The following is a 24,692-nucleotide window of genomic DNA, read 5'->3' as shown; positions in this document are numbered from 1 at the left end:
AATGCAAATAAGAAGGATCATTTTAGGTGCCGCACATCCAACAAAATTTATAGGTAGCGATAGTCAGAGCAGCCTCAGCCTAGACTCCATCCAAGCCAATGCCTCAACTCGTTTCGCCTGCCCACGGGTCTTTGTCATGGAGGTCTTCCAAGGCTGAGTCCAGTGGACAGGGCGAAACATGTCAAGGCCTGGATGGAGTCTGAGCTGAGGCTGTTGTTACCATCACTACCTATGGGTTTTGTTGGATGTGCAGGAATGATACTTCTTCTTATTTGCATGTTTCAGAGGAAATTGAGATATTCATTTATTTATTTCCTTGGTTAGTCAGTCTATTTCTTGGCCTATTCCTCTTTGTTTCAGCCTCCCATCTTTTTGTCTTGCACAGTTAGCACTTCACGAGCACTTCATTGAGGGTCACAGGTCATCCCCATCTTTTCTGATTTTCATGGCAGTTTCCGTTGGCTTTCGTTCTTTATTATTCAACCTTAGTATCCTCCTTTTACCTTCATACTTCTCTTGGTACTACCAACTCCTCCTGAGCTCTCAGGAGTGGAATGGCCTACTGAGTAAAGGGTAATGACCTTCTTCTTTTTGCTTGGTGTCCATCCTCTGAGGCCTCGTACACACGGCCGAGGAACTCGACGTGCCAAACACATCGAGTTCCTCGGCCAGTTCAGCCCTGAAGCCGCCGAGGAGCTCGGCGGGCCGAGAGCTCCCATAGAACAACGAGAAAATAGAGAACATGTTCTCTATTTTCTCGACGAGTTCCTCGGCGGCTCCATCGGGCCGAAAGTGTACACACGACAGAGTTTCTCGGCAGAATCCGGCTCTGACCGAGTTTCTCGCTGAATTCTGCCGAGAAACTCTGTCGTGTGTACGAGGCCTGAGAAAAGGGCTTCTACAACAGAGGCCTGCTATGCAGTGCATTGAAACATCCCCTTTTAGCAGGCCTACATTAACAGCCGTGTCTCGTGTTCTTTCTACCGCTCCCCTCTGAGGATTCAGTCACACAAATCTTCCCAAATTCAGGCTTTGTCTGCCTAGGGTGACCACATTTCCAAACTGCCATTCAGGGACACCCCCCTCCTTCACAAAAATCTGCCAATTTTAAAGTTTTTCAGGAGCAGTGATTCTAATTATGCTTAAAGTGCAACAATAAAAATGAACACTTCTTCTAAATATAGTGCCTGGGGGGTCCCCTTAGACTGCCTGTAAAGTGGGGCATGTGTACCATGTATAGAACATGCAGCAGAAAAAATGAAATTTCTAAAGAAAAAAAAAAGAGTCAAATCACATTTAAATTGACTCACGGTTGCAATTGCTGGCACCCGGCTATTGAAAAAAAGAAAAAGCAAAGAAAACCTAGTGCCCCCCCCAGTCCATACCAGCACCCACGGGCTCTACCCCCCCGCCCCAAAGCGTCATGTCCCCATCTTTCCCTGGCTGGTGGTTGTGGTGGCATGCAGGCAGGGGGGTTATCAGAATCTGGAAGCCCCCAAAGGGTCTGGAATGGACTAGGGAAGGGGGACCCCGCGCCATGTTTTTTTTTTTTTTTTTTTACTGACAGCTTTATTTTATATTTAGCTGTCAGCGGGAAAGTCCATTGACAGCTGAAGACTCATCAGTTGTTAGGGACGCCGGCGTCCCAGCCCCGCTCTCTCATCGGGTGTCAGTTTTTATTCTGGGACACTATATTGTCCTGGAATGATGGTGCCCGGGACCCGGGACAGAACTGCAAAATGCGGGACACGTGGTCACCCTATGTCTGCTGTGCTCTGGGAATTTTTTTCTGGTCATATGTTTGATATTTATTGACAACAGAAAAATTGTATATGTATAATATCGATACAATGCATTAAGACAGTCTTTACAAGAATGACAACTACCCAAGTTTTTTTTTTTATATATATAATTGTATGTATTAAAGTTTCATCCAAAAACAGTACACAATACAAGACAACTACTTTTTTTTTATAATTGCAGTTTTTATAAAAGTTTTATGTAAAAAAACAGTATACAAAACAGGACAACTACCCCAGTTTTTTTTTTTTTTTTATAAATTGTAGGTTTCAATAAATCTTTATTTAAAAACAGTATACAAAACCAGACAACTACTTCACTTTTTGTTTTATAAATGTAGTTTTTATTTAACCACTTCCTTACCGCATGCCATCATATAACGTTGTTGACTTTCGGGGGATATCTGAATGATGCCTGCAGCTAAGGGCATCATTCAGACATCATTCTTTGCAGCTGGTGATTCTGTGCACGATAAGAATGATCGTGGTGGCAGTTACGCTGCTTGATCGTTCTTATAGGCGACAGAATGAGACGCCCCCCCTCCTTCTGCCGCCACCCGGTGCTTCTCCGTGCTCTCCCGTGCCATTGGGGGCCCGGAGAAAGTATCGTCCGGCACCGGATAACGATGATAGAGAGGTCCAGGATGTAAACAAAGCCACGATCGCAGCTAGTAAGCATGAGATCGGTGATTTTTCTTTCTCGATCTCATGCTTTCCAGCCTGGAGGAGAGATGTGGGGTCTTATTGACACTGCATCACTCCATAAAGAGGACCTGTCACAATAGATTCCTATTACAAGGGATGTTTACATTCCTTGTAAATGGAATAACAGTTAATGAAAAAAGTGTAAAAAAAAAAAAATGAAGTAAAATAATAAAAAATGAAAACGCCCCTGTTCCGGGTAGCTCGAGCTTAGAAGCGAACACACATACAAGTCCCGCCCCCACATATGTAAATGCCATTCAAACTACACATGTGAGGGATCGTCGCATGCGTTAGAGCGTGTGCAACAATTCTAGCACTAGACCTCCTCTGTAACTGTAAACTGGTAACCTGTAAAAAAAAGTGCACAATTTACTCAGCGTAATATCATATTTCACATTATACAAAAAAATTGGGCTAACTTTTAACATTTTTTGTTATTTTTTAATTCATGAAACTGTATTTTTCGCCAAAAAATGCGTTTGAAAAATGATTACACAAATACCGTGCGAGATAAAAGTTGCAATGACCGCCATTTTATTTATTTTTTACATGAAGGAGAGAAGTGCCAGAATAGGCCCAGTATGGAAGGATCACTAAAGACAATTATTTATTTTTTTAAATATCAAACATGTTATACTTACCTCCACTGTGCAGCTCGTTTTGCACAGAGTGGCCCCGAACTTGGTCTTCTGGGGTCCCTCGGTGGCTGTCTCGGCTCCCCCCGCAAGGACTCAACACCTTCATGCGAGTGAGCTCGCACGGTGGTGAGTTTTTGCGGGCACGCTCCAGTGATACATCCGGCGGCCATAGCCGCTCACTGTATCACTCGGCCCCGCCCCATGGTGCTGCGCTGCTTTCAATCCATCCACTGTAACCAATCGACGGCCAGGCTGAGCGGCGAAAAGGATGTCAGGGGCGAGCGCGGGACTTTCGAGGGGTCAGGTAAGTAAAACGGGGGGCTGGGGAGTCGTGTATTGTCGGATGTTATTCGCCTTAATGAATAGAATGCATTAAGGTGAAAAAACTTTTACCTTTACAACCACTTTAAGTTGTATCTAAAAACAGTGTACAGAGCAGGACAGCTACAGCAGTATATAACTTGCTTTTGAAGCAAGGTGCACATGGAAGGGCTTTGCACATCACAAAAACAGAAGATTTCCCAGCACACTTACTAGCTAGCCTGCAAATAAATCAAAAAGGCACAATCTAACACTTGACATTAAAAACAGAGGTCTTAGTTGCACACATTTGCAAATGGGGAAGCTGCACTACTTTGCCAAGGCTGCTCTGAAAGTGCAGTCCTAAGGCCTCGTTCACACAAGGCATATGAATCCATACCCTGTGTGAGGGGTACAGGCGCTCTGTGCATCCCCGTGCAGGCAGTCACATTGCACACATTTGCAAATGTATGTGGAAGCTGCACTGCCTCGTCAAGGCTCCTCTGTACAGTGCAGTTTTTTTTTTTTTTTATTGTATGTGGGCTTGCTGGCTGGCACCCTGATGTGGGTGGGCCTGCTGGCTGGCACCCTGATGTGGGTGGCTTGCTGGCTGGCACCCTGATGTGGGTGGGCTTGCTGGCTGGCACCCTGATGTGGGCGGGCTTGCTGGCTGGCACCCTGATGTGGGTGGGCTTGCTGGCTGGCACAGTGCCGTTTTTTTTTGTATGTGGGCATCATGGCTGGCTGGCACCATGCTGTGCATGGGCTTGCTGGCACCATGCTGTGCGTGGGCTTGCTGGCTGGCACCCTGATGTGGGTGGGCTTGCTGGCTGGCACCCTGATGTGGGTGGCTCTTTTGTACAGTGCAGTTTTTTTGTATGTGGGCTTCATGGCTGGCACCCTGCTGCTGGTGGCTTACTGGCTGGTACCCTGCTGTGCGTGGGCTTGTTGGTTGGCACCATGCTGTGCGTGGGCTTGCTGGCTGGCACCATGCTGTGCGTGGGCTTGCTGGCTGGCACCCTGATGTGCGTGGGCTTGCTGGCTGGCACCCTGATGTGGGTGGGCTTTCTGGCTGGCACCCTGGTGTGGGTGGCTTTCTGGCTGGCACCCTGGTGTGGGTGGGCTTTCTGGCTGGCACCCTGGTGTGGGTGGCTTTCTGGCTGGCACCCTGGTGTGGGTGGGCTTTCTGGCTGGCACCCTGGTATAGGTGGGCTTTCCGGCTGGCACCCTGGTGTGGGTGGGCTTTCCGGCTGGCACCCTGGTGTGGGTGGGCTTTCCGGCTGGCACCCTGGTGTGGGTGGGCTTTCCGGCTGGCACCCTGGTGTGGGTGGGCTTTCTGGCTGGCACCCTAATGTGGGTGGCTTTCTGGCTGGCACCCTGATGTGAGTGGCTTTCTGCCTGGCACCCTGATGTGGGTGGGCTTTCTGGCTGGCACCCTGGTGTGGGTGGCTGGCACCCTAATGTGGGTGGCTTTTTGGCTGGCACCCTGATGTGGGTGGCTTTCTGGCTGGCTCCCTGGTGTGGGAGGGCTTTCTGGCTGGCACCCTGGTGTGGGTGGGCTTTCTGGCTGGCACCCTGATGTGGGTGGGCTTTCTGGCTGGCACCCTGGTGTGGGTGGCTTTCTGGCTGGCACCCTGGTGTGGGTGGCTTTCTGGCTGGCACCCTGATGTGGGTGGGCTTTCTGGCTGGCACCCTGGTGTGGGTGGGCTTTCTGGCTGGCACCCTGGTGTGGGTGGCTTTCTGGCTGGCACCCTGATGTGGGTGGCTTTCTGGCTGGCACCCTGATGTGGGTGGGCTTTCTGGCTGGCACCCTAATGTGGGTGGCTTTCTGGCTGGCACCCTGATGTGGGTGGCTTTCTGGCTGGCACCCTGGTGTGGGTGGGCTTTCTGGCTGGCACCCTAGTGTGGGTGGCTTTCTGGCTGGCACCCTGATGTGGGTGGCTTTCTGGCTGGCACCCTGATGTGGGTGGGCTTTCTGGCTGGCACCCTGATGTGGGTGGGCTTTCTGGCTGGCACCCTGGTGTGGGTGGGCTTTTTGGCTGGCACCCTGGTGTGGGTGGGCTTTTTGGCTGGCACCCTGATGTGGGTGGGCTTTCTGGCTGGCACCCTGATGTGGGTGGGCTTTCTGGCTGGCACCCTGGTGTGGGTGGGCTTTCTGGCTGGCACCCTGGTGTGGGTGGCTTTCTGGCTGGCACCCTGATGTGGGTGGCTTTCTGGCTGGCACCCTGATGTGGGTGGGCTTTCTGGCTGGCACCCTGATGTGGGTGGCTGGCACCCTGATGTGGGTGGGCTTTCTGGCTGGCACCCTAATGTGGGTGGCTTTCTGGCTGGCACCCTGATGTGGGTGGCTTTCTGGCTGGCACCCTGGTGTGGGTGGCTTTCTGGCTGGCACCCTGATGTGGGTGGCTTTCTGGCTGGCACCCTGATGTGGGTGGGCTTTCTGGCTGGCACCCTGGTGTGGGTGGGCTTTTTGGCTGGCACCCTGGTGTGGGTGGGCTTTCTGGCTGGCACCCTGATGTGGGTGGCTGGCACCCTAATGTGGGTGGCTTTCTGGCTGGCACCCTGATGTGGGTGGGCTTTCTGGCTGGCACCCTGGTGTGGGTGGCTTCTGGCTGGCACCCTAATGTGGGTGGCTTTCTGGCTGGCACCCTGATGTGGGTGGCTTTCTGGCTGGCACCCTGATGTGGGTGGGCTTTCTGGCTGGCACCCTGGTGTGGGTGGCTGGCACCCTAATGTGGGTGGCTTTCTGGCTGGCACCCTTATGTGGGTGGCTTTCTGGCTGGCACCCTGATGTGGGTGGCTTTCTGGCTGGCACCCTGGTGTGGGTGGGCTTTCTGGCTGACACCCTGGTGTGGGTGGGTTTTCTGGCTGGCACCCTGGTGTGGGTGGCTGGCACCCTAATGTGGGTGGCTTTCTAGCTGGCACCCTGATGTGGGTGGGCTTTCTGGCTGGCACCCTGATGTGGGTGGGCTTTCTGGCTGGCACCCTGATGTGGGTGGGCTTTCTGGCTGGCACCCTGGTGTGGGTGGCTTTCTGGCTGGCACCCTGGTGTGGGTGGGCTTTCTGACTGGCACCCTGGTGTGGGTGGGCTTTCTGGCTGGCACCCTGGTGTGGGTGGCTGGCACCCTAATGTGGGTGTCTTTCTAGCTGGCACCCTGATGTGGGTGGGCTTTCTGGCTGGCACCCTGGTGTGGATGGCTTTCTGGCTGGCACCCTGGTGTGGGTGGACTTTCTGGCTGGCACCCTGGTGTGGGTGGGCTTTCTGACTGACACCCTGGTGTGGATGGCTTTCTGGCTGGCACCCTGATATGGGTGGCTTTCTGGCTGGCACCCTGGTGTGGGTGGGCTTTCTGACTGACACCCTGGTGTGGATGGCTTTCTGGCTGGCACCCTGATATGGGTGGCTTTCTGGCTGGCACCCTGGTGTGGGTGGGCTTTCTGGCTGGCACCCTGGTGTGGGTGGCTTTCTGGCTGGCACCCTGGTGTGGGTGGGCTTTTTGGCTGGCACCCTGGTGTGGGTGGGCTTTCTGGCTGGCACCCTAATGTGGGTGGCTTTCTAGCTGGCACCCTGATGTGGGTGGCTTTCTGGCTGGCACCCTGATGTGGGTGGGCTTTCTGGCTGGCACCCTGGTGTGGGTGGCTGGCACCCTAATGTGGGTGGCTTTCTGGCTGGCACCCTGATTTGGGTGGGCTTTCTGGCTGGCACCCTGATGAGGGTGGGCTTTCTGGCTGGCACCCTGGTGTGGGTGGCTGGCACCCTGATGTGGGTGGCTTTCTGGCTGGCACCCTGATGTGGGTGGCTTTCTGGCTGGCACCCTGCTGTGGATGGCTTGCTGGCTGGAACCCTGCTGTGGGTGGCTTGCTGGCTGGCACCCTGCTGGCAGGCACTGTCAACTAAAAACTACACACACTGCACACATTACACACAAAACACACACCATACACAACACACACCACACTACACACTACATGTTGACAGGCATGACAGTACAAGTTGTCAGCATGACAGGCCTCCTCACAGCTTGTCGATGTTTAGGAATCCAGGAATGTGTATTTTTCTTCCTGGAATTTCCAATGCCTTTACATCGATCGCTGATGGAGGAAGTCGACAAGTTGTTTCCATGTCCAAGGGCTGCAAAATGAAAAGACAAATATGAGATTCTGTATTCATAGATCTCTGACTTGAGTAAATATCAGGATATTGCTTAAAGTCTAATTCCAGAAACACGTATAAATTACCATTGCAGTATTTGTGTGTGTGTGTGTGTGTGGGGGGGAGGCTGATTGGTGTAATAATTTATTCCTTGCTTTGGACAGCCTTCATCTATGCAGCAGGTCCCTCACAGACCCTCTCCGAAGCTTTCCCAACCACGGTCACATGCTTACCCTCACATACAATGTAGGACTGATAGGCCTGTATTGTACATGGTGATGCAGAGAGGTTAGGGCGAGGTTCCTCTTTCTCTGCCCCTAGAGTTTACAAGCATAAAACATTAGAGTGCAGGGTAGGGTGGGGGTGGTGGTTGCCTACTGTGCATTTTTTCTATTTATTTTTAAATTGGTCTTTAACATTGACCAACTTCTTTAATATGACCTAGAACCTTCTTCCTCTTTCCATGCAGTGGAGGAGCAGATATGATACAAATCTAGAAGCAAACTACATGTCTGGTCCCATGCCTTCCACCACATCATGATGGTCAAAGCCAAATGTCCTAGACAGCCCAGAGATTGTATTATGAACCATTGCGCCTTCTCACTTCAACTGTCACTCCCAGCTGTGCACCAATGGGGCGTATTTACTAAAACAGGAGAGTGAAAAACCTGGTGCAGCTCTGCATGGTAACCAATCAGCTGGTATTTTTTTTGTCAAAGCTTTATTGAACAAGCAAAAAGTTAGAAGCTCATTGGCTACCATACACAGCTGCATCAGATTTTTCACTCTCCAGTTTTAGTAAATCCCCATTGTGTCTGATGCATAGAAAGTTTCATTCTTATTTACTTCTCCCGTAGAAAATGAAATACAGTGGAACCTCGGATTGCGAGTAACGCGGTTAACGAGCGTTTCACAATACAAGCACTATGGCCCAGATTCTCCTACAATTACGTTGCTCCTGGGCAGCGTAACGTATGTGATTTACGTTACACCGCCGCAGGTTTACAGCGTTAGTGCCTGATTCTCAGAACACTTACCTGTAAACTTGCGGCGGTGTATCGTAAAAGCGCTCGGCGCAAGCCCGCCCAATTCAAATGGGGCGGGCACCATTTAAATTAGGCGCGCTCCCGCGCCGAGCGTACTGCACATGCTCTGTCGGGTAAATTACCCAACGTGCATTGCGCTAAATGACGTCGCCCCAACGTCATTTGCTTAGACGTTAACGTAAATGGCGTCCAGCGCCATTCACGGACGTCTTACGCAAACGACGTAATTTTTACAAATTTCGACGCGGGAACGACGGCCATACTTAACATTGGTTGCCCCTCCTAATAGCAGGGGCAACCTTACGCGTCGCTTAGGCTACGTAAACGTCGTAAAATGTCAGCGTCGACCGCGCGTATGTTCGGGAATCTCGCGTAATTACCTAATTTGCATAGACATAGACGATGTGGAAAACGACGATGCGACACCTAGCGGCGGGAAAAAAAATTGCATTTAAGATCTGACAGCGTAAGAGCCTTACGCCTGTCAGATCTAATGGGTATCTATGTGTAACTGATTCTAAGAATCAGTCGCACAGATACCCGGGGCCAGATTAGGACTTACGACGGCGCAAATGGTGTTGCGCCGTCGTAACGCCATTGAGAATCTGGGCCTATATTTTTAAAAATCGTAACTTGGTTTGCGAGTGTTGTCTCGCAAAACAAGCACGATTCAGGCCAAATCAGTGTGCAGTACCGCGTTTGGCCTGAGGTGGGGGCGCCGGAGCCGAGAGGAGCCAAACAGCGATGATCGCCACTGTTTGGAAATGCACGGAAAGGCCAGAGGACATCTCGGGAACGGAGTCTTTGCGAGGTCAACCAAGGTGTCTTCGGGCCTTTTCTGGCCGTTTCCGAGGCTCTCCGGCACCCCTCCACCTCTGGCCGCATGCGGTATTGCATGCCATTGAAGTCAATGCGGAACAAATTATTTCCGTTTCCATTGATTTCAATGGGGAAACTCACTTTGATTTGCGAGTACTTTGGATTACGAGCATTCTCCTGGAATGGATTATAATTCAAGGTTCCACTGTATTGACTGATTAGTCTGTGAGGTTTTTATGCAGGCTGGGATATGTCTGTACCCCCTACATTAGCTGTAAGGACACAGCAATGCTCCTTACAGTGTGTAACAATCTTCTTTTTGAATCCTAATCCTATAAAGATTTGTGTACTTACCTGGGCTACTGAGAAAGGTGGCCATCCTTTCCCTTGTTCCAGCGACTTCCAATTGATGAGCCTCATGAATAAATGCCGTCTTATGTCTCTGCCGACTCCAAGCCTCTTGTCTGGACGTTTGCATAGAAGCTATAAAAGAGAAATTAAGAGTTATTTTGCATTCATTTTGCACTTTTTATAAAAGAAAAAAAAAACTTTGACTACAGTGCGTCTCCTCCTGGGCGGTCCTTTCACCCATTGGAGGATCATAGCATGTGAAGACACATATAGCCAAGTACAGGTGCTGGATGTCTGCTGACATGGATGGAATTCATATTATATTCCAGCACAACAAATGAGTACACTTTATGATGTGCCGCCATTAGATCGCTTCTAACTCCTTGAGATCTTTAGATTGGCGGTGACACTTAAAGTAGAATTACAGCCACAAGAAAAGGGAGGAGATTGGATTTTTTTAAAGATCTTTTTTTCTTCTCATTAACATCATTTATCAGCACAGGGCGATCAAAGCAGTTTGATGAATGGAGTTGGAAAGGGTTAGAACCTCTCTGTTGTGTGTCCCTCCTTGGTGGGATTTCCGTGTCCCCAGGACAGGATATGTAACAAAATGTCCACAACAGGGACACAGACAAGATTAAAATGATGGCAGGTGATCTAATCCTCCCCACTATGTTCAAAACAATAGTAAATGGGGAGGAGTTCTGCTTCAATAATCTCATAAAGTGATTGACCCCCATGTGGCATCTTCTGAGCCCTCAGCTCCAGGATGAAGTATTCCCATTGGATCTTCACCATGGGATGAAGAAGCCAAACTACTCAACAGTCCGCCTGACAACCAGACTTGGCAACCCCCCCACATTATATCCCTAAAGCAGCAGCAGTAGGCCTAGAAACCTTCCCTGTGCCTCTTCAGAATTAGAAAACGTCTTGTACTTACTCCATCTATGAAGTTCTTCAGGTGTTGATCAATGTCCGGGGGGTAAACAGGATCTTCATAACTCACAGCCTTCCTGTATACCTGGGTGGTACGGGTACAGAATGGCATCCTGCCTGTAGCCATGATGTATATGACAACTCCCATGGAAAACCAGTCGGGTTCAAACTGGTAGAAGTCGCCGTTTATAACCTGCCAATCAGAGAAGAGAAATCAGTTACTTAGTTCCTACAAACTTACCATCCCTTTATAGGGGAAACAATAATATATATATATTGAACATGTATTCTAAGGGAGGCATTTACAAAGCAGCAGTATGTCCTTACTGTGGCAATAGCGCTACATTCATAAAAATGACATTTATAAAGCACAGCGGTGGAATTGGGACTTTGAGTGCTATTACAGGGAATGGGTGTAAACATAAAAAAAAAAAAAAAAAAAAAAAAAACTTAAGCGCGAGCCTAGTCATGTGACTCACCCTAATCAAATCAGAGTTCTCTTTGTATTGCCAAGTATACAGAACTTCATAGGATACCACAGACTCTACACAGTGGCATGCATTTAATGAATGGGCCGAAATTCTGCAGAGTGTAACAGAGAGCAGGTAGTGATATCTGCTCTCCAGTAGAAATCATTGGAACATTAACCTTGATGTAGCTTTTTACATTTTTATATGTTTACTATTTCATATGTCCATTATTATAGAGATTGTAGCTAGGCTCGCTTTAAGCAAGAGAAATAGCAAAGAACAACCACTGTGCCCAACAGCTAAACCAGGAGGCAGAGCCGGCCTATGCAATGGATGCCCCCCCCCATAGACACATATATTAACAAATTATTAAAAATATTTTAAGACCCTAATGATTACCAATCAGGTGATTTACATTGCAGTGTTCTGTATACAGTCTAAAATGTTCATATTACAAGTATCAGAGGGATAGTGATATACTGAATAGAGGAGGCCTAGTGATGGGTAAAAAGAGCGTGACTTACTTCTGGTGCCATGTATCCAATTGTTCCGGCTACTCCTGTCACCGTCGTATCGCCATACAGATCCATTACTGCCAATCCATAGTCTGCAATGCGGACATGACCTTTGTTGTCCAGTAGGATGTTGCCTCCTTTGATGTCCCTATGAACGATGCCACGCTCGTGGAGGAACTCCAATCCGCAGGATATTTCCGCCGCAATGAATCTATAAAAGAGACAAAATATTGATTGTGAAGAAATTACATTTTACAGTCATTAGATTTAAGCAGAAACATTATCCATGGATAGGGGGAGGGGGTACCTGGCTCTATCCCATTACCGGTCCCACCTTTGTGGTTATTTAGGTGACCGTACGGTTGGAGTTCTGGGTATGGCACCTGCTCACCATTTCTGGTTTCACCAGATCCCAGGTTCTGGAGTCTCCTGGGAGAACCCATTGGTAGGATCCAGGCTATAAACATGCTTGTTGCAGTAATAGGCATGTGACCGGTACTATAAGACCCCCAAGTCTCTCCTCTGCCCTTAAAAGCACCCACAACACTGAGATCTGTGTTTTTGAATGATTTTGATTTCTTAAAAATGTCGGGTCACAATGTCATCACATCCGGGTTACCATAGCCAATCACGGCTTTGTTCAGCTGACCAGCCAGTAGACATGGCGGCTGGTCGCCTGGGTCTCCCGGTAGGATGGAAGAGCCTGAGAAAGCAGTGGAAGGTGCCGGGAGTGGAGGAAGTCTCCTCCTGCTGCATATAAAACAAATCCAACGGTTAGTTAGACGCCACCTTTAAAAATCAGTACCAGGGTGATGAGGTACCGGTACATCATTGGTCCAGAAGTGTTAACCCCTTCATACTGGTGGTATGCATATATGTGCCCTCTAGGTGAGTGGGTCTTATCGCTGAGAGGCCGCATATATGGGTACCAGAATGTAAACAGAGCTGTCCTGAGAATGCACTCCCGGCACAGTTACCGGTGGCTAAAGGAAAGCTCCCAATCTCTACATAGGATTGGGAGCTCTCTGATCATGTGACCACTGTGACAGCCAATCATGGCAGTCACACCATCAGAAAGCCCGCTCCGTCTCCCGGCATCAGAAACCTCTCCACCTCCTTGGCGGTAATCCCGATTGTGGCTCGGGGTGAATTTTCAGTACCAAAAGCGGTAACCCCTGAGCCACACTCAGGATCGCATCGCAGGATCCAGGAAAAGTTACTTACCTTGTCCCCACAGTGCCAAGCGCCATTCCCTGCGAGCGCTGCGACACACGGGGGCGGAGCCCGGCGCCAAATTCAAAAAGTAAAAAACACACAATACATACAGTACACTGTAATCTTACAGATTACATTACTGTATAAAATTATCTCACACCCCTTGTGTCCCTAGTGGTTTGTCCAGTACCCTACATGTAGTTTTATATTATAAATACTTTTCTTTCTGCCTGGAAACTGGAGATTGTCCATAGCAACCAAAAAGCGTCAAACAGCGATAATAAATTAGAATCACTTGCAGAATTGAGCGATAGCGATTTGTGGGGAAATTCGTCATCAAACACTGAAAGTAATGACAGCGACAATTCTGCAACTGAACACATTTCAGTGTTTTTGATTTGATTACATTATTGAATAATTTTTATTATTATTATTTGTTATAATTATTTATAGTTATTTATTATATTATAATCTATGATTTTGTGTTTCAAACTTTATCATACCCGGGATGTCTACTAGACTCTTGTTTGGACAGATTTAAGTGAGTTATTCCTAAGAATTACAGGCCTACAATATAAAACGCCAAATTTCCTTGCAAAGCAATTGTACCGCTTTGAGTATAAAAAATATGACAGAATCATACCGCCAAGAGGGGGTTAAAGAACGTTACTAGGTGACTCTGGACTGTCTCCATCTCCTTCCCCACATGGTGCAATCACTGCCCGCTTTGGGGAAACTGGCATTGCAGAATGGCATGTGGATGAACTGTCTACTTTGAACCCCAACCCTACTATGATAATATAGAGTATGTAAGCTTGGCAGAGGCGTGGTGTCCCCCGCTGTGTATTGTGTCCCTCATATATTTATGGGGGACGGAGTGACATTAACCACTTAAGCCCCGGACCATTTTGTTGCTAAATGCCCAGGCCAGGTTTTGCGATTCGGCACTGCGTCGCTTTAACAGACAATTGCGCGGTCGTGCGACGTGGCTCCCAAACAAAATTGGCGTCCTTTTTTTCCCACAAATAGAGCTTTCTTTTGGTGGTATTTGATCACCTCTGCGGTTTTTATTTTTTGCGACAATTTTGAAAAAAATGCAATATTTTTTACTTTTTGCTATAATAAATATCCCCCAAAAACATATATAAAAATATATTTTTTTCCTCAGTTTAGACCGATACGTATTCTTCTACCTATTTTTGGTAAAAAAAAAATCGCAATAAGCGTTTATCGATTGGTTTGCGCAAAATTTATAGCGTTTACAAAATAGGGGATAGTTTTATTGCATTTTTATATTTTTTTTTACTACTAATGGCGGCGATCAGTGATTTTTTTTTGTGACTGCGACATTATGGCGGACACTTCGGACAATTTTGACACATTTTTGGGACCATTGTAATTTTCACAGCAAAAAATGCATTTAAATTGCATTGTTTATTGTGAAAATGACAGTTGCAGTTTGGGAGTTCACCACAGGGGGCGCTGTAGGAGTTAGGGTTCCACTAGTGTGTGTTTACAACTGTAGGGGGGTGTGGCTGTAGGACTGACGTCATTGATCGAGTCTCCCTATATACTGCCGCTACAGTGAAGCACGGGGAAGCCGTGTTTACATACGGCTCTCCCCGTTCTTCAGCTCCAGGGAGCGATCGCGACGGAGCGGCTATAAACGAATGGCCGCGCCGTCGTCCCGGATCGCTCCCCGCGGGAATCCGACCGCCGCATGTAGCGGGGGGGTCCCGATTGGACCCCTGACCCGCGGAAAGGCAGGGACGTACATGTACGCCCATATGCCTGTACGTGCCATTCTGTGGACGTACATATACATGCGGCGGTCGGCAAGTGGTTAAAGTATCTACGTCACATCTGGGTGGACTGATGTAGCTCTAAGCATTCTAATGGAGTCCAATGGAATTGTAAACTCCTAAAGCCTGGATTGTAAAAGGACATTTCTTCTAAAGATTGCTTTCTATTGTATTCTCATTGTGGTGATGAGACTTACCTTATGACGGAAACCGGAAGAGGCGAATACTTTACGGTGAAATCAAACAGATCCCCTCCAGAGACGTATTCCATAGCGAAACAGGCAGAATGGCGGGTCTGAAAAGTCATGTAAAGCTGGGTGAGAAACGGGCACCCTTCCGCCTTCTGCATGACCTTCAGCTCTGTTTCAATGGCGTCACGTTGATCTGAAGTCTTCACGACGGACTTGATGGCCACAATCTTCTTGGTTGCGCTATGAGTTGCCAGAAAGACCTGAATGAGAGAAAAGAGAAAAATCATTTGTGTTATTATAGGAAAGAACGTTCTTCATTATTGGGAAAGGATGGAACTAGCATTGGGGAGGAGTCACAAGTAGTTATTGATGAAGGCTGTGAGGCTCCATGACGTCTTCTGATATCTAGGACAGGGAGAGCTTTCTTCATTTTGTGTTCCCGGCTCCTCCCCTCCATAAGGCACAGTGACATCATTAAGTCTACCAGTAGCTGAGTCCGTTTTTCGGGTGGCTGGTACACATTGGCTAGTTACTGGGGAGGGATTTGTTTTGTGGGTGGAGCTACTAATCTAGTTCTAGGTGGGAAAATGAGAACTTACTTGTCCGAATCCACCTTCTCCGAGCAGACGGTGCAGTATGAAGGTTGATTGGCTGTCACAGCGTGGAGGTCTTGCTTGTAACTGGACACGTTGTATGTCACGGCTCGGGGGAGTCACAAGAGGCGGGACCTCTACTGCTGCATTCCTCATAGGCTTCCTAGATGGAGCGGCATTCCTCATGATGTTTCTCATCGCTGCGACACGTTTCATGGTGTTACTAGTGTCACAGCTCGGAGGAGTCACAAGAGCAGGGACTTGTGCTGCGGCATTTTTCATTGGCTCTCTAGATGGTAAGGCATTTTTCATGATGTTTCTAATGGCTGTAACACGTTTCATGCTGTTTCTAGTGTCACAGCTAGGGGGAGTCACAAGAGGTGGGTCTCCCACTGCCACATTTTTCATGGGCTTTCTAGCTGGTACAGCATTCCTCATGATGTTTCTAATCGCTGCAACATTCATGGTCTTATTAGTGTTAGAGCTTTTAGGAATCATCCTTTTATCTCCTTTCACTGGTTTAAAAACGCAGAGAAAATCACAGAAAAAAAGGTCAGAAGAAGAAATCTCAGGAGATCAGAAAAACACGTCTTCACTCAAGAGAAGTCAGAACTCTTCTGTGCTCCCCTCCGGTCAGGCTGCTATTTATTGCGGCACTGTCCAATCACGTCGCAGGGATGTCACTTGACTCCTCCCCTTATTATTGCTGTGATGTCACAATAGGTAAACAAGTCCAGCTGTTTCAACGGTCAAATTTCAAATTTTCTCTATTCTGCGGGGGAGGGGAGATGACTGTTGAGATTTAAATTTCGGGAATAAACCAGTTTATTCCGGTTTTACTTGCCATTGATAAATGTCACATTCAGAAACACAATCCCATCCATGAAATGTGCAGTCCTCAGATTGGCAAATTTCACAAAGATAACACACCAGGATAAGGATCTTTTTCTTTTCTTTTACCATGTCAGCGCCGGACGCTTTTAACCCTTTCATGACCAGAACATTTTTGCTATTTAGCTTCAATTGGCAATTGTATCATTATGCAACACTGTATACAAATGACATTTACAGTTTTCCCCACAAATAGAGCTTTATTTTGGTGGTATTTTATTTTTATTTTGTTATTATTATTATTTTTTTTAATAATAATAATATTTTTTATTTTTTTTATTTTCAGTTATAAAACATATCACCAAAAAATATTTAAAAAAATCAAATTTCTACATAAATTCAGGCCAAAATGTATTCTGGTTCATGTCTTTGATAAACAAACAAAAAAAGTTTATATTAATTGGTTTCTTTGTTATAGCGTCTTCAATCTTTTTGGTAAAAAAAAATATATAAAAATTAATGAAAAAACACTGAAAATTTTAAAAAAGGAATATTTTCAGTTATAAAACATATCTAATTGGCGCAATTTGCCTTGATAGCGAAATACATTTTTTTCTTTCTTTTTAAATGTAATTTTTTTCCCCTTTTTTTTAAAGACATAAAAATGCTTTTAAGTGTAAATGTAATTACGCGACTGACACAATCAGGGGAAAAAAGGCGCAATGCTCTGCAGTTCTGGGAGAAAGGCGCGATGCTCTGCAGCCCTGGGAGAAAGGCGCGATGCTCTGCAGCACTGGGAGAAAGGCCAGATGCTCAGCAGCGAAAAGGCGTGATGCTCTGCAGCCCTGGGAGAAAGGCACGATGCTCTGCAGACCTTGGAGAAAGGCGCAATGTTCTGCAGGTAAGGCACGATGCTCTGCAAGAAAGGGCACAATGCTCTGCAGCTAAAAATGCTTTTAATGTAAATGTATTTACGCAACTGATGCAATCGGGGGAAAAAAGGCACAATGCTCTACAGCCTTGGGAAAAAGGTGTGATGCTCTGCAGGTAAAGTATGACGCTCTGCAGCAAAAGGTGTGATGCTCTGCAGCCCTGGGAGAAAGGCACAATGCTCTGCAGTGAAAAGGTGCAATGCTTTGCAGCCCTTGGAGAAAGGCGAGATGTTCTGCAGGGAAAGGCATGATGCTCTGCAGCGAAAGGCATAATGCTCTGCAGCCCTGGGAGAAAGACACAATGCTCTGCAGAGAAAAGGTACGATGCTCTGCAGCGAAAGGCGCAATGCTCTATAGCTAAAGGTGTGATGCTCTGCAGAGATAAGGTATGATGCTATGCAGATTTCTGTGTAACTTAGCTTGCTTTTAAGTGTAATTGTAAAAAAGGGCAAAAGAGCATGATGTTCTGCAGCCCTGAGAGAAAGGCGTGATGCTCTGCAGCATGGCACAATGCTCTGCAGCGACAGGCGCAATACTCTGTAGAGAAAGGTGTGATGCTCTGCAGAGAAAGGCATGATGCTCCACAGTGAAAGGCACAATGCTCTGTAGCAAAAGGTGTGATGCTCTGCAGTCCTGGGAGAAAGGCGCAATGCTCTGCAGATAAGGCACAATGCTCTGTAGGGAAAAGTGTAATGCTCTGTAAAGAAAGGTGTGATGCTCTGCAGCGAAAAGGCACAATGCTCTGCAGCCCTGGGAGACATGTGCGATGCTCTGCAGAATTACATTTACACTTGGGTAATTGCACAACTTGCAACCATTGGAGCTTGACGCAATTTACTGTAACCGTGGTACTTGTTGCAATTGTTTGATAGTGCCGCTGTCAACCATCAGAACTTGGCGCAATTTCGGAAATTGGCGCAATTTGCCTTCATAGCGAAACGTGACGCACTCGGGTAATAGTTTGTTTAAAAAAATACATTTTTTTCCTTCATTTTAAGGCCCCTTTCACACTGGGGCGTTATTCGAGCGTTATTCCAGCGAAGCCTCATCTGCAATCCCAATGTGCTGGTAAAGCACCGCTAAGACCCTAACGTTTTAGGGCGTTTTTGCAGTGCCTCAGTGTGTTAGTCTGCTTGTCTTCAGCAAACTGTTTGCATGATTTCTTGTGCATCATCTTTAGAAGAAGCTTCCTTAACCACCTAACGATCGCCGCACGACGATATAAGTCGGCAGAATGGCACGGCTGGGCAGACCGACGTACCGGCACGTTGTTTACATCTACCCAGCCGTGGGTCCTAAACTCCGGGACCGCGAGACCCGATCGCCGCTGGGGTCCCGCGATCGGTCCCCGGAACTGAAGAACGGGGAGAGCCCTTTATAGGGAGACACAATCGATGACGTCACTCCTACAGCCACACCCCCCTACAGTTGTAATCACACACTAGGTGAAACATAACCCCTTCAGCGCCCCCTGTGGTTAACTCCCAAACTGCAACTGTCATTTCCACAGTAAACAATGCAATTTAAATGCATTTTTTGCTGTGAAAATGACAATGGTCCCAAAAATGTGTCAAAATTGTCCGAAGTGTCCGCCATAATGTCGCAGTCACGAAAAAAATCGCTGATCGCCGTCATTAGTAGTAAAAAATTTTTTTTTATAAAAATGCAATAAAACTATCCCCTATTTTGTAAACGCTATAAATTTTGCGCAAACCAACCGATAAACGCTTATTGCGATTTGTTTTACCAAAAATAGGTAGAAGAATACGTATCGGCCTAAACGGAGGAAGTTTTTTTTTTAATATATTTTTGGGGGATATTTATTACAGCAAAAAGTAAAAAATATTGCATTTTTTTCAAAATTGTTGCTCTATTTTTGTTTATAGCGCAAAAAATAAAAACCGCAGAGTTGATCAAATACCACCAAAAGAAAGCTCTATTTGTGGGAAAAAAAGGACGCCAATTTTGTTTGGGAGCCACGTCGCGCGACCGCGCAATTGTCAGTTAAAGCGACGCAGTGACGAATCGCAAAAAGGGGCAAGGTCCTTTAGCTGCATTTTGGTCCGGGTCTTAAGTGGTTAATTTCCAGGAATCTTCCAGGACAGCGTTAGTCGCTTTAACAGAGAGGCCGCATATATGCAGCCCTATGTAAACATATTACTGTGTTGAGTGCACACTCCCTGCGTGCACCTGGCACAGTAACCGCCAGGTACCGGAAAGCATACTTGCGAGGGAGAGCTTTCCGATCATTTGACTGCCAATCACAGTGGTCACATGATTTGAATGGCCACCTCCCGGGCTTTTTGAACCTCCTAAAGCAGTGGTCATCAACCCTGTCCTCAGGGCCCACTAACAGGCCAGGTTTGCAAGATAACTGAAATACATCACAGCTGATATCATTTGCTCCTCAGTGATTGCAGTATTCTAGACTGCATCTCCCCAAGGTAATACATAAAACCTGGCCTGTTAGTGGGCCCTGCAGGACAGGGTTGATGACCACTGTCCTAAAGGCCCGGGAGGTGGCCGCGGTAAGGGGATAAGGTTATTGTGTGTTATAGTTACTGTACATGTTTTACTTGTGCCTATGGTTATTGTGCATAACTGAGGGTCTGGATCTTTGGCCAGGCTTTTGATCTTAATGTGGATCATATATTTCCTGTTTTAAGGGTTCTTTCACACGTCCGTTCCGTTCGTCCATTTTTTGGACATCCGTTAACGGACCGCAATGCTTCCCTATGGGTTAACATCCGCTAACGTCCGTTAGCATCCGTCTGCGTTAAGTTCCGTTTTTTTGGACGGAAGAAAACCCTATTTTTCTTCCGTCAAAAAAACGGAACGGATGAAAAACGGATGATCCGTTTACCATCCGATCCGCTAACGCCGTGTGCGGCGTTTGGTATGAATCCTGAGGGGGACGTCCCCGCCGGATTTTAAATAAAAATCCGGCATGGGTTCCCCCTCAGGAGCATACCGGGCCCTTAGGTCTGGTATGGGTTGTAAGGAGACCCCCCCTACGCAGAAAAAACGGCGTAGGGAGTCCCCCTACAATCCATACCAGACCCGTATCCAAAGCACGCTACCCGGCCGGCCAGGAAAGGAGTGGGGACGAGCGAGCCGCAGTGCGCCCCCCCTGCCCCAGAGCACCCAACCCCCCCCCCATGTTGAGGGCATGCAGCCCGGTACGGCTCAGGAGGGGGGGCGCTCGCTCGTCCCCACTCCTTTCCTGGCCGGCCGGGTAGCGTGCTTTGGATACGGGTCTGGTATGGATTGTAGGGGGACCTCCTACGCCGTTTTTTCGGCGTAGGGGGGGTCTCCTTACAACCCATACCAGACCTAAGGGCCCGGTATGCTCCTGAGGGGGGAACCCATGCCGGATTTTTATTTAAAATCCGGCGGGGACTTCCCCCTCAGGATCCATACCAAACGCCGCACACGTGTAGAATTGGCGGGAATCCAAGTCGGATCTCCCGTCGCTTCTATGACGTGCTTGCTGGAATGTGCTTTTACTATTCCAGCGAGTGCGAGATGTCGGCACCCTGTCGCCGAGAATCAGCGTGATGCCGTCGTGCTAAAAACATTCTCGGCGGCAGGCACTGTATGTAAAAAGCCCCCCCCCCCAAAAAAAAAAAAAAATGATGAAAAAACGGATGGAAAAACTGATGAAAAACGGATCAACTGATGAAAAAAAAACTGATCTAAAAAACTGAGCTGACGTGTGAAAGAGCCCTAAGTCTAAGGAGTGTCTCTTGTAAGCCATGCCGTCTAGGGAGAGTGAAAATAAGGGCCCTTTCACACTATTGCGCTTAAAAACATATTTTTGCATAAACGCATATTGCGTTCTTGACGCGTTTTCTGGATTCCTGTCTCCCAGCATGCACCGGTAAAACTTGGATATGTGACTCAAAAAAATGCAGTGCGTTGTTGGTTAGTTTCCTATAGAAGTGAATAGGAGGTGCGTTTTTGACAAATGCACCAAAGATGCAGCATACAGCACTTTTTAAAACACAGCGCAAATGCAGTGCAGCAATGTGAACGGTTACAGTACTATTTCAGAATTGGTGAGCTGCAATTTGAATATAATTTTGTTTTTGGATTTTATTCAGCTTTAAATCTTGTATAAAGACTCCACCAATGAGTTGAAGTATGGCAATTAACCAGTTAAGCCCCGGACCAATATGCAGCCTAAAGACCCAAGGTGTTTTTACAGTTCGGGACTGCGTCGCTTTAACAGACAATTGCGCGGTCGTGCGACGTGGCTCCCAAACAAAAATGGCGTCCTTTTTCCCCCCACAAATAGAGCTTTCTTTTGGTGGTATTTGATCACATCTGCGGTTTTTAGTTTTTGCGCTATAAACAAAAATAGAGCGACAATTTTGAAAAAAATGCAATATTTTTTACTTTTTGCTATAATAAATATCCCCCAAAAACATATATAAAAACATTTTTTTTCCTCAGTTTAGGCCGATACGTATTCTTCTACCTATTTTTAGTAAAAAAAATCGCAATAAGCGTTTATCGATTGGTTTGCGCAAAATTTATAGCGTTTACAAAATAGGGGATAGTTTTATTGCATTTTTATTAATTTTTTTTTTTTTTACTACTAATGGCGGCGATCAGCAATTTTTTTCGTGACTGCGACATTATGGCGGACACTTCGGACAATTTTGACACATTTTTGGGACCATTGTCATTTTCACAGCAAAAAATGCATTTAAATTGCATTGTTTATTGTGAAAATGACAGTTGCAGTTTGGGAGTTAACCACAGGGGGCGCTGTAGGAGTTAGGGTGCACCTAGTATGTGTTTACAACTGTAGGGGGGTGTGGCTGTAGGAATGACGTCATCGATCGTGTCTTCCCTATAAAGGGAATGACGCGATCGATGCGCCGACACAGTGAAGCACGGGGAAGCCGTGTTTACACACGGCTCTCCCCGTTCTTCAGCTCCGGGGAGCGATCGCGACGGAGCGGCTATAAACAAATAGCCGCGCCGTCGTCCCGGATCGCTCCCCGAGCGGACCCGACCTCCGCCCATGTGCCTGTACGTGCCATATTGTGGACGTATATGTACATGCGGGGGTCGGGAACTGGTTAAAAGAGTTTGAATTGATCTGGAAATTCTCAGTAGATCTTATGAAAATATATAAAACTGATGGAAGGGAGTAAATAGGATGATAGGATCATGGTCAGATCAGGAGACCTGCAGTGCTCTTTCATTTGCATTCACACAATCTGACAAGTGAATGGATTCTATCGTTCTATCGTTTTTTTTTTTTTACTAAACAGACCCATATGTTTCTTGTATCACAAACCAGGAACCCATAGGTGTGCGCAGCCTATTGCATTAGGGTGTGCACCCCAAAGCTCAAACACACGCTACTGATCACTCACCATGTTCATTCAGAAAGGGAAGGGGCTGATAAATACATATTTACCAGCCCCTTCCCTCGCTCATCCTAAAACATCTCTGCAGCAACAGATGGCAGGCGAGGAGAGGAGGGAAGCCAGCGGTGCTACAGAGGGAAGGAGTGGGGAGCCAGGGCGGTAGGGTGAATCTGTGCTGCACACAGTGCTGATCCTGACCTCCCTGGGGCCCTAAGCAAAATTCTGCTAAGGGGCCCTCCAATTGGTCTTCACATATATTTCTGCTTGAAAAATGCGCGTTTCATTTTGTGCACACGCCTAATGCCTGATAACACACCCAACGTGGTTATCTTTTATAGGCCAAAAAGAGCCTGAAGGTACACCGCAGGGGTTATGAAGTAAAATAGGTTTCATCAATGCCAATAATCAAGCCCCCAGCATATGTCAGGGTCAGCAATAACCTTAAAGGGGAGTTCCACCCACAATTTCACTTTTTAAATATAAATACCCCTGTAATACACAAGCTTAATGTATTCTAGTAAAGTTAGTCTGTAAACTAAGGTCCGTTTTGTTAGGTTGTTACAGCATTTAGATAGTTTATAATCTAGAAATAGACCGTGGCCATCTTAAGTGTGGGCATCATGAAGCCAGACTGTATGACTTCCTGGATTTCAGCTTTGCATATCTCGCACATGCTCAGTGCACAAGAAATGTAATAGGTTTCAGTCAGGTTTGCAAGGACTACTGGGAAACATGATGCCTATCCCAGAAACCCTTGCAAATAGCCTAGGCAAATAAGGAGGAGGAAGTAATGAAGGACTACAAAATAAAGGTATTTACAAGCAACAAATTAAATAAAAATTGTCCATTCTGAACACTATGAGATTAGAGCATGCAGCACAGACAAACATAAAAAAATGGGTGGAACTCCACTTTAAGTTAGTGGGGTAGTTAAATATAAAAAGTCAACAGCCACAAAGAAGCCAGAGAACCATCCAAAAACTCAGTCACACATTAATAACAGGCTATGCAGTCAGGCACATTGTCCCATACCCAAAAAAACTACAACATTTACTAAAGCTAATTATCACCACAATAATTCAAAGAAAGCTGTGAAAGCATAAAAATATAAGTAAATAATATATAAATTAAATATTTGATAAAGACGATAAGTGTAATCTGTGCATAAAGTGCACTATGCAACAAGCATAGGGGGTCTATGGGCAATGCATTGTGTGCAGCGAGCATAGGGGGTGTATGGGCAATGCATGGAGTGTGCAGCGAGCATAGGGGGTGTATGGGCAATGCATGGAGTGTGCAGTGAGCATAGGGGGTGTATGGGGATGCATGGAGTGTGCAGCGAGCATAGGGGGTGTATGGGCAATGCATGGAGTGTGCAGCGAGCATAGGGGGTGTATGGGGATGCATGGAGTGTGCAGCGAGCATAGGGGGTGTATGGGCAATGCATGGAGTGTGCAGCGAGCATAGGTGGTGTATGGGGATGCATGGAGTGCGTCACGTTAAGAGTGCAGAGCTGAGGGGTGCGCTATTTACAGGAATCAGGCTTGTGCTACAAAGTGCAGGGTTATGGGGTGCGCTACACACAATGCAGGGTTCAGGAGTGCGATACGCACACATGGCATCAGAATGTCATTTAATTTTTCAATCCATTCTTCTTGTATTGTGACACCAGCAATGATGAATGGATGGATAGATAGAGATAGGTGAATGAATGGATAGATGAAAGCGTGCATGGATAGATAGAGATAGATGGATAGATGAGTAGATAGATAGATTAGCAGATAGATGAATGAGTAGATAGATAATTAGCAGATGGATAGATGAGTAGATAGATAGATGAATGAGTAGATACATAGATAAGCAGATGGATAGATGAGTAGATAGATAGATGAATGAGTAGATACATAGATAAGCAGATGGATAGATGAGTAGATTGATAGATTAGCAGATGGACGAGTAGATGAATGGATGAGTAGATAGATAGATGAGTGAATGGATGGATAGAAGAATAA

The 24,692-nt window shown here is 46.8% G+C and overlaps 1 protein-coding gene across 1 annotated transcript; it reads right to left on the bottom strand.

Annotated features, from left to right (window-relative positions):
* Positions 1-7,457: 7,457 nt before the first annotated feature.
* LOC120935709 (protein kinase C theta type-like) lies at positions 7,458-16,031 on the bottom strand. Its single transcript, XM_040347767.1, has 6 exons — positions 15,540-16,031; positions 14,947-15,200; positions 11,742-11,943; positions 10,752-10,940; positions 9,815-9,943; positions 7,458-7,574 (listed from the first exon to the last, which is right to left on the bottom strand). Exons 1-6 carry the CDS (start codon positions 16,029-16,031, stop codon positions 7,458-7,460), a joined length of 1,383 nt encoding a protein of 460 aa, XP_040203701.1.
* Positions 16,032-24,692: the final 8,661 nt, after the last annotated feature.

This window comes from Rana temporaria, chromosome 4 (assembly GCF_905171775.1).
Source record: "Rana temporaria chromosome 4, aRanTem1.1, whole genome shotgun sequence".
Lineage (NCBI taxonomy): Eukaryota > Metazoa > Chordata > Amphibia > Anura > Ranidae > Rana > Rana temporaria.
Note: the sequence above shows the minus strand (reverse complement) of the source record. Positions and strands in the feature narration are given on the sequence as shown.